This window comes from Coregonus clupeaformis, chromosome 14 (genome assembly GCF_020615455.1).
Source record: "Coregonus clupeaformis isolate EN_2021a chromosome 14, ASM2061545v1, whole genome shotgun sequence".
Taxonomy (NCBI): Eukaryota; Metazoa; Chordata; class Actinopteri; order Salmoniformes; family Salmonidae; genus Coregonus; species Coregonus clupeaformis.
This window is the reverse complement of record NC_059205.1, coordinates 14,600,402-14,611,062: the sequence shown is the minus strand read 5'-3', so window position 1 is coordinate 14,611,062 and position 10,661 is coordinate 14,600,402. Positions and strand designations below refer to the sequence as shown.

Sequence of the window (10,661 nt, the reverse complement as noted above, 5' to 3'; positions counted from 1 at the left end):
TCTGTCATAGTTGACGTGTACCTATGATGAAAATTACAGGCCTCTCTCCTCTTTTTAAGTGGGAGAACTTGCACAATTGGTGGCTGACTAAATATTTTTTTCCCCCACTGTACAGGTAACAAACTGAGATTAGGAGCACTCCCTTTAAGAGTGTGCTCCTAATCTCAGCTCGTTACCTGTATAAAAGACACCTGGGAGCCAGAAATCTTTCTGATTGAGAGGGGGTCAAATACTTATTTCACTCATTAAAATGCAAATCAATTTATAACATTTTTGACATGCGTTTTTCTGGATTTTTTTGTTGTTATTCTGTCTCTCACTGTTCAAATAAACCTACCATTAAAATTATAGACTGATCATATCTTTGTCAGTGGGCAAACGTACAAAATCAGCAGGGGATCAAATACTTTTTTCCCTCACTGTATGTATGTATGTATATATATATATTTGCGAGAGAAAAAACATAAGGGGGATTGGAAGTGATACAGACAATTACATTGAAGGAAGTTACAATCTATCTGAAATATTAAAGCTGATCTACCCCCTAAAAAATAAATAAATAAAAAAAAGATTTTAAAAAAAATAATAATAATATCTGCTGAACACAAGCAAAACAGAACAGCAAATGAACAGAAATGTTTTGTCTGGCATTCCCAGAAGTCTCCTGTGAAACTATTGCCATTCAAAATGCATAGGCATGAATATTGCATGCATGTCTGACCTGTGAGCAGGTCTCTGTCTCTCAAGGGAAGTCTCCTCTCTCGTTCTTTCTCTAAGGGGTTAAGGGTAGAATGGGAGAAGATCAGGTCAACACAGGTGTGTAGCATAACAACTGTCGTCATGGTGCCTGTCACCGTGCTTGCTTACCTACTGCAACCTGACACCTGAGAGAGAGAGAGAGAGCGAAAGAGCGAGAGAGAAGGATAGAGGGAGAGAGACAGGGAAAGAGGGACAGAGGGAGGGAGAGAGAGGAGGAGAGAGAGGGGTTGTGGTTGACCAGCTACAGCAGAAACAGGATTTTCTGGTGCTAACAGCAGTCAGTAACTGCCTGAAGAGAAGAGGACAGGTGAGTAAATTAGTGGAGAAAATTAGTGAGTGACTGAGTGAGTGAACAAATAGGGAGGTGAATGAGTGGAGGAGAGCGAGAAAGAAACCAGAGGCATACAGGAGTGTGTGTGTGTGTTATCCTATCTGACTGACATCATGGACAATGCCTGGCTTGAATGCAGAGAGGACAGGCCAGGGCTGGGTTATGGTTGGGGGTTGTGTCTTTCAGACACAGTGATGATGGTTGTACAAGCACATTTCTGTGAACAACAGACAAAGCATATCTAATCTAATGTAACCTAATGATGTAGGACGAAGATGCAAATTTGTCAGATGTAGGTTTGTCAAACTTGTTTGTTGTTTAACACAACTAATCCCGTATGTGGGGGGATGTGAAGATGTGGAAGAAATCCTAATGAGATTAAACAGACGTGAAATACACAGTCAATCATTACCTAGCACCTTTTGTGATTCCCCCACCCTTCTCTCTGTAGTAATGTAACCCTGTGTGTCTGTCTGTTAGTTCTGTGCTTATCTCTCATATGAACTATTCCAAACACATTCCTGGCATACCAAACCAGAGGAAAAGCACTATATCTTCAAATTAGGAGTTTCCTTTCACAGACACACGACACAGACACACCCTAATGCAGATGTCCATTGTGTGACCTGAGCATTAGGACCTCTGAGCAGACACAGCTGCTCATTTTTGCCTCCCCTACCTCCCTCCCACACATACAGTACACTCATGCAACACACACTCATGACTCACTCCGGAAGCTTCTTTCCTGTTGCTGGTTTGGCTTCTTTAGAAGGGGAGATAAGAAAGCAGCGCGTGAGAGAGAGAGAACACAAGAAAGAACAGAATAAAGAACGTGATAAGAGTAAGGAATATAAATAGTTGTAAGAGGCCTTGGCTCAGCTTGGCAGACATTGTTTTTACCCTGGGTCTTCCTAACAGACTGTTGTTAGACCAGCGGAGTTTAGAGAGCCCTGATCATGTGATTCTGTTCATTGTCTGCACTTTGCTCAAGGTGTGCGTTTGATCAGAAAGAGTGTGCTACATGTAGCGTTATCATGACCAGAAGAACCTTCTCTATGTTATTTATGTATTTTTCTATTTCCCCCCCCACCGTCTCTCTGTTCCCTTTTCACAGGTTGAGACCACAGGACCGTTGGCCTACACTTCCTCATCGAGAGTAAAAACCGTGAACAAGAGAAAACAAGTAACTGTCTCCTGCATCGTATCGGTCTACATATGCTCCTGTTCAGTATTTCATCTACGGACCGTCTACTGAGGAGGCCTGCAGGATTTTATCTCAGCAATTTTACCAACTAGCCAAGCCAAGCCAACACTCTTCTGAGAGGTCTAGCCACTGCGCTGGAGTGAGCAACTAGTTAGCTAGCCAGCTATTTAATTTAGCCAGTTTAGTCACTGTGCTGTCATTCAGCCATGCGGTTAAAAGTCAGTCATCCTCAGAAGGACCTGTGAAAGACCACGGACACAGAAAAGGACAGAGGGGGGGGAAAGGTTTGGATACAACTCACTCTGCTCTGGAACTTATGAAACACAGGACCTGTGATTTGACACCTATAACTTATATCTGGTGCTCTGGAACCTAAAACTTAGAACGTGTGGTGTGAAACTGTTGGACATCTAACGTGGAATGCTAGGATGATGACATCGTAGAGCTGCTATCAGAGTCTTCTGGGATGTCTGCCATGCTGCAACAGACGGAACTCATCTTTGAGTTTGCCAGCGACCGCGTGAACAATGGACTACAGGTGGGAACGACCGTGTGTGTGTGTGCGTGCGTGCATGAGTGTGTGTGCACGCCAACAGATAAAGCATCAAAGACTCCTCTGGAATCACACGTCAATGTAGAACCACTTGGGAAATCAAATATCAAAGTGCAGACGAGCTGTATTGAATGCAGAGATAGAGTCAAGACATACAGTAGCCAAGGATGACATGATGATGACGTCAGCCATAGTTATTGAAGCATCCGCACTAATGTACATTAGGAATATACTGACCTATTTAAAAAAAGGAATAGCAAAAGTAGTCTTACACTTCTCTATCACCATAACATTTAGTCTCGTTTCACTGTATGTCTGTGTACTACAACCTCTGCCTAGAGGTTGGAACCTTACGGCACAGATGTTAGTACACTTTCCATTTAACTGCAGACTTGCTGGTTCAAGCCCTACCCAATACTCCTGAATTGATTTACAATATCAAACACTTTGAAGATATTGGAATGGATTAGAACGGAATTGAAGTGAATGACAGATCATTTGTCCCTCTGTGTTGCAGCTGGATGAGCACTTGGCCTCTCCTGCAGTGATAGTGGAGCAGGTCCCACACTCCCACCTGCTCTCCTACTCAGGCCTGGCCTGTGAGCAGACACACACAGACAACCACCTACTAACAACAGGTAACAACACATGCACACACTTACCCTGTTCTCATGAAGGCAAGGGAAGGGCTGGGGTCGAGCTGCTGGGCTTTCTTGGCATCATCAACAGCACCTGCAGTGACAGAAACAGGCACAGAGGACTTAGACATAGTTTTGTAGTACTTTAGGGGGTCTATGTTCAGGTAAGATGTTGGTGGTTAGTTTTAGGGTAATGGGTCTGGCGTACAGATATCGTTTTTTAGGAGGTGGGTTTAGGCTCCACGGCTTCATTCAGCTCCTGAGAGAAACTGTCAGTGTAAAACAGCAGGGTATGCACATAAGTACTGGTGCTGGGCAAAAAAAATAATAGCTGATGAAGACTTTGTACAGTCAGTACATTCAGTGTGATGTATGGAAGGTGGTAGATCTATGGTAGATGGTTTAGCTAGCACGCTACAAACAGATAGCTATGAAGCTAGCTGCTGTGTTTATAGCACATGTATCACTACTGGAATTTAACAACAGAGCAGTTTCAAACCAAAATAGCTTAGTACAGTGGCTAACTTAACTTGTTTCTAACAAAGCATAAATAAAAAATACCCTAGCTAGCTATCTCTACTCATTTTGGTGAGGGGATCGTAAACTGGCTGTGCACATGCGTACTATGGCCTTCGCATTTGGGCCAATCAGAGAAGTTCTGAAATCCAGGAAGTGAAACAAAACACGTCTTCTTGTGGCCGCTGCAGCTTTGGTAAAGTTTCTGTAGCTCTCTGGAGTAAAACAGTTCGTGGAAGTAATTATTTAGTAGCGAGGATCTTAGTCTATGCAAGTAAGTTTGTGGCAAATTGGTTTTGTAACATGTCCACTCCTGTAACTTTCTAGCTAGTTAGCTAACCTAGCGTTGAACAACCTAATTTAGCAACTAACAAGGCTAGCTTCTTTTTTATTTTATACTTTTAGATAGCTCACTGTCAATCGTTTACCGTGGCCTGTTTCAACATTCTGACCATCTCTGTTTAAGCTCGATTTGCAAGCTCGTGAATATACAGTTAGACTTTTGTGGTAGAAAGAAAGATAGGCTTACTAACAGTGTAGTACAGGGTTTCCCAAACTCTGTGCACGTTTTTGCCATAACACTACACAGCTGATTCATATAATCAACTAATCATCAAGCTTTGATCATTTTGGCCCACAAACAGAGCCATGATGTCATGCTGACGCATCACCCCGTTTCTCTCGATATTGATCACCCATCCCCTTGTCTCTCCATCTCTTCCCTTTATCCTCACCTATCCTTCTCCCCCCCCCCTCTCTCTCTCCAGTGGAGGGCAGTGAGAGTGGAGATGAGGAAACCATGGAAACACTGGTGGCAGCTGAGACTCTCCTCAACATGGACTCCCCCGACTCCCTCTCTCTGGACCAACAGCACTACAGTGAGACACACACACACACACAGCTAGTCTTAGCTAGTAGCTCAGTGAGTAACTTGTCTTGACTCTGTCTTTGCATAAAGTTCTCAAATCTCACTGAACGTTGAGCTTGTTGTCTACCATCACCATGTTTCTTGTCTAGGGCAAACAAACATCCATATTTCTGCCCTGACTTGGAGCAGATGTATACATCCTGTAATCTAATTGACCTAATCTAATGGTCTCCTTGTAGACCCATTCGTTACACTGTAAGCCCTAACAGCGTTTGTTTGTCTCCTCCCCTCTAGCTCAGCTGGGTGATGTCATCACTTCGCCTGTTACCCACCAGTTGACGGTGTCAGTAGAGGGCATTGTGGGAGCTCTGGGCCAGCCCCAGTGGGTCACGCTGCAGAGGGAGACTGTTGCCGAGCAACCGAAGAAGAGAGGTCAGACCGTAATTTTACTGATGTCATTATCTGGCCATGTTTTCAAACTATAAATTGTAGTCATAACCACAACCTTAGCTCATATGCCTGCTCATCAGTTCAGACAATATTACTTATTTTGTGCTTTCTCACATTGCAATTTCTGGACTACTGTAATTTACAATGTCAAGCATGTCATTGTAACAGTAAAATAACAATGACTCTGTTTTGTGTTTCAGTTAAGAAATCCAAAAGGCCTGAATCCCCCACGCCGGACATCATATTCAAGAGGGGAAAATACAGCAAAGGTACACACACACACAGCATACACACACAACAGAACACTCAATCTCACCTCTCCTTCGCCTGTGTTTCAGGTAATACAATGTATCTGTGGCAGTTCCTGATTGAGCTTCTTCAAGACCGACAGGCCTGCCCCCGCTACATCAAATGGACCAATCGGCATGCAGGGATCTTTAAGCTGGTCAACTCTAAGGCCGTAGCCCGACTCTGGGGCAAACACAAAAACAAACCAGACATGAACTATGAGACCATGGGCCGAGCTCTCAGGTACGCTGTAGTTACCTTACATAACAATAATAATAACATATCTGTGGCCCTGCAGGTGTGTGTGTATCAAAGCTGACCTCTCTCTGACCCTGACAGGTACTACTACCAGCGTGGGATCCTGAACAAGGTGGAGGGCCAGAGGCTGGTGTACCAGTTTGCTTCCCTGCCCAAGGACATAGTCTTCATCAGTGATGATGAAGACCAGGAGGACCAAGCCAATCATGAGGACAATGATGAGGAAGGCGTCCCAGATGACCCAGAGGAAAGCCCGCCCTCCAGCGACCAATCCCTGGACGATTTAGGGTCCTACGAGCATTCTTTCCCTCCCCCTCCCCCCTCCTCTAGACCAGGCTACCAGAGGTCCAGACAGACCAGCAGTAGTCCAGCAACAGCCCAGCGGCGCCAACCCAGCCCAAAATCCAATTCCCGATCCCCAGCCCCTTCCCCGGCCCAGTGCAAAACAGTCATTCGACCACCAGGAGGCAGTCTGATCCAGCAGCAGCACCTGCCTATAGTCTCAGCTGAGATGCTGCGGACCCTGCAGAACGTGCAGTCTCTGCAGCCTGGTCACCACGGGTCGGTCTTCAGAACCGCTCAGCTGTTGGGGAGTCTGTGTGAGAGACAGGCTGCTAGTGGAGGACAGACCACCAGTCAGTAACTTTGCAGTTACAGCCCCTGACCTACCCTGTCAAGCAGGGGAAGCTAGAGGTTAAGACGGAGGAGGACCCAGACTCAGGACTGACCGCGGACTAGAATGCCCCAAGACATCTGGTCGCTGTCATCTCCTCATAGTCAAGACAACTATAGAGGACAGTGATTGAAAAGGGAGACCTCAGAGAACGATGATGGACAGTTGTGATGTAAATGTGATATATTTTACAGATGTGACAGATCTGGATGGTCTTTGTCTCTCACTCTTACATTCCCTTATGCACCAGAGCCATTTTTACAGAGAGTTAACCAAACTGTCCTCCGTGTTGGCACCAAACACTCAATGTCGATAACATTCTAATAGGCATTCTAAGTAGAATGTCATTGTCTTACAACTCTTGGTACCAACGTGGTGGCCATTCGAATTCTCTACCAAAGACATGCACTGGAATCCACAGCCACTCTGCAGAACATCCTGCACTGCTCTCTCTGTTTGCACTTCAGCTCCACTGTATGCATGGGAGCTTGCACACTGTTCTCTTTCTATGTTTTTTCCTCTGCCATGATCAAAGCTTTGTACTATTGTTAACTTTTCATGTACCATTTCTTTGTCCCCACTCTTACTCTCACCTACCAAAGTGCCTCAAATATTCAAACAATTCTGTTCCAGCTTTCAACAAAGACAGTCTTAATCTGTAGCACGCTAGCTACTGCATATTGCTCCTAAACATTGTTTTATGTGTGTGTCACTTGTTGATCTTCAACGCAAACACACACTCTCACACTGTCACCCACAACAGTAGAAGACACACCATAAGTGCTTGAGGTAAACATGTCGTAGCTGATATGTTCAGGAAATACATTCCATAGAGATTATTATGACTTTACAATAACGGTTACAGGCTTTCGGTTAAGTTCATGATTAAGAAAATAATGCAAATCTAAATCAAAAAGGATTTTCTGTTTAAATTTTACAGCAGTACTGTTGGCTTTACTGCTTAATCTCAATGTTGACAGGGTGGCTGATGATAACTTCTCTCAGGCTTTTTGGAGAGCGTGAAAGTACTTCTGCCGGAGTCAGTCATTTTCTATTGACACTGATCTAAAGTCAGTTTTGTGGTGTTCCCTGGTAATGATTTGGGGATGGTAAACTGATCCTAAATGTGCCCCTATGCCCTTCTACCCAGTGCCCTTCTGCCAGATGGTCCTGTTAGCATTCCTGATAAGCTGTAGTAGCTATGACTGTGCTTTCATGGACCATATATGCCTTGATTTTTTTTATGTGTGTGTATATGTATATATTTATGCTTTTCTGTCAGTTGTCGCTCAGGTTTGTATGCCTTTTTATTTCTGCACACACACACAGTGTATATATATATATATGGTCCCAGTTCCAAAATGTTCTAACTCATCTATGCAAAGAAGTAAGATGATGTTGCCCATTTGGCCTAGACTCTGATCTATGGTTAGTTTTGCTGATCCTATGAGGATCCTCTACCTAATGCCTTGCAAAGCCATAAGACCTAGGCTCCTAATAAAAAGCATGTTTTTCACATGCAATCTTTTCCTTTCATAATATTGCCTTATGCTTCTTTGCTTTAGCTGGAAGGCTCTGATATATTTGTTATTGTTATATTGTGTGAGGAAATTAGTTATAATGTAATTGTGGAGATACTGTACCATGCTTTTATACTATTATTCAATTTATTGATGTTCATGCTGACGTTTTCATGAAATGTATTATACAGGAGTAGTTGATGAAAGAGGAATTATTGTTTTCATGAAATAAAAGTTTTCATTTTGAATGAATCCTGACAGTGTTTTGGCAAACCTTGAGAAAATGTTCCTCACCCGCACAAAATTCCCTGTGTCTGTGACGCCTGCCGTTTGGTGCGATGCGAGCGTGGTGAAACTGAGAAGACATTCTGTCCTTTTGAGTTTTGAAGCAGAGTCTTTACCTGATAGTCATGTTATCCAGTGAGAGCGTTTGTGCCGAACCCACTAAGGCGTTTCAGATGCCAAGCTTATGGTCATGTTGCAACAGTGTGTAGGAGGGCGATTCCGAGAAGTGTGCAGGATGGCATGGGACAAAGAAATGTGTGTGTCAATTGTGGGGGTGCCCATGTTGCTGGGGATCAGAAGTGCCCAGTGCGAGAGAGACAGGTTGAGGTTGCCAGGGTCAGAGTAGAATGGGGCGGCAGGTCGCTGGTTCTAATCCCCGAGCCGACTAGGTGAAAAATCTGTCTGTGCCCTTAAGCAAGGCACTTAACCCTAATTGCTCCTGTAAATCGCTCTGGATAAGAGCGTCTGCTAAATGACTAAAATGTAATGTAGAACAGAAGGTGTCGTATGCTGAGGCAGTGAAGAGAGTAGAGGATGATGGGTCAAGTGTGAGTAGTAGGCCTATGCCAATACAGAGTATTACGTATTTGTGCTTCAGTGAGGTTGACTTCTTAGCATTCATTGCCATGGTTATAAACCACTGCAGAAATAGAACGTCAATTTACAATGCCTTTGGAAAGTATTCAGACCCCAAGACTTTTTCCACATTTTGTTACATTACAGCCTTATTCTAAAATGGATTAAATAAATACAGATCCTCAGCAATCTGCACACAATACCGCATAATGACAAAGCGAAAACAGATTTTTTTTCTAATTTATTTACATAGGTATTCAGACCCTTTGCTATGAGACTCAAAATTGAGCTCAGGTGCATCCTGTTTCCATTGATCATCCTTGAGGTGTTTCTACAACTTGATTGTAAATTCAATTGATTGGACATGATTTAGAAAGGCACACACCAGTCTATATAAGGTCCCACAGTTGACAGTGCATGTCAGAGCAAAAACCAAGCAATGAATTGTCTGTAGAGCGCTGAGACAGGATTGTGTAGAGGCACAGATCTTGGGAAGGGTACCAACAAACTTCTGCAGCATTAAAGGTCCCCAAGAACACAGTGGCATCCATCATTCTTAAATGGAAGACGTTTGGAGCCACCAAGACTCCTGCTAGAGCTGGCCGCCTGGCCAATCTGAGCAATCGGGGGAGAAGGGCCTTGGTCAGGGAGGTGACCAAGAACACGATGGTCACTCTGACAGAGCTCTAGAGTTCCTCTGTGGAGATGGGAGAACCTTCCAGAAGCACAACCATCTCTGCAGCACTCCACCAATCAGGCCTTTATGGTAGAGTGGCTAGACGGAAGCCACTCCTCAGTAAAAGGCACAAGACAGCCAGCTTAGAGTTTGCCAAAAGGCACCTAAAGACTCTCAGACCATGAGAAACACGATTCTCTGGTCTGATGAAACCAAGATTCAACTCTTTGGCCTGAATACCAAGCGTCACGTCTGGGGGAAAAACCTGACACCATCCCTACGGTGAAGCGTGATGGTGGCAGCATCATGCTGTGGGGGTGGTTTTCAGCGGCAGGGACTGGAAGACTTGTCAGGATCAAGGCAAAGATGAACGGAGCAAAGTACAGAGCGATCCTTGATGAAAACCTGCTCCAGAGCGCTCAGGACCTCAGACTGGGGCCAACGTTCACCTTCCAACAGGACAACGACCTTAAGCACACAGCCAAGACAACACAGGAGTGGCTTCGGGACAAGTCTCTGAATGTCCTTGAGTCGCCCAGCCAGAGCCCGGACTTGAACCTGATCTAATATCTCTGGAGAGACCTGAAAATTGCTGTGCAGTGACGCTCCCCATCCAACCTGACAGAGCGCAAGAGGATCTGCAGAGAAGAAACTCCCCAAATACAGGTGTGTGTCACACCCAAGAGAACTTGAGGCTGTATTTGCTGCCAAAGGTGCTTCAACAAAGTACTGAGTAAAGGGTCTAAATATGTAAATGTTATATTTCAGTGTTTTATTTTTTATAAATTTACAAAAATGTATAAAAACCTGTTTTTGTTCTGTCATTATGGGGTATTGTGTGTAGATTGATGAGGGGGGAAGTATTTCATCAATTTTAGAATAAGGCTGTAACAAAATGTGGAAAAAGTTAATGGGTCTGAATACTTTCCGAAGGCACTGTATATTTTAGTCATTTAGCAGACACTCTCATCCCGAGCGACTTAGTTAGTGCATTAATCTTAAGATAGCTAGGTGGGACAACCACATCACATGCATAGTAAGTACACTTTTCCTCAATAAAGTAGCT

The 10,661-nt window shown here is 44.1% G+C and overlaps 1 protein-coding gene across 4 annotated transcripts; it reads left to right on the top strand.

The window, feature by feature from the left end:
• The first annotated feature begins 972 nt into the window (after positions 1-972).
• LOC121581157 (ETS-related transcription factor Elf-1) lies at positions 973-8,306 on the top strand. 4 transcript variants are annotated; one of them, XM_041896565.2, is made up of 8 exons: positions 1,834-1,931; positions 2,205-2,832; positions 3,365-3,485; positions 4,769-4,879; positions 5,164-5,301; positions 5,520-5,588; positions 5,658-5,850; positions 5,947-8,306. In XM_041896565.2, the coding sequence occupies exons 2-8, from the start codon at positions 2,761-2,763 to the stop codon at positions 6,506-6,508; spliced, it is 1,266 nt and encodes a 421-aa protein (XP_041752499.1). In that variant the 5' UTR covers positions 1,834-1,931; positions 2,205-2,760; the 3' UTR covers positions 6,509-8,306. The 4 variants fall into 4 exon arrangements, with proteins under 4 accessions (XP_041752497.1, XP_041752499.1, XP_041752495.1 ...); XM_041896563.2 differs by lacking the exon at positions 1,834-1,931 and adding an exon at positions 973-1,066 and having other exon boundaries at positions 5,520-5,850; XM_041896561.2 differs by having other exon boundaries at positions 5,520-5,850.
• Positions 8,307-10,661: the final 2,355 nt, after the last annotated feature.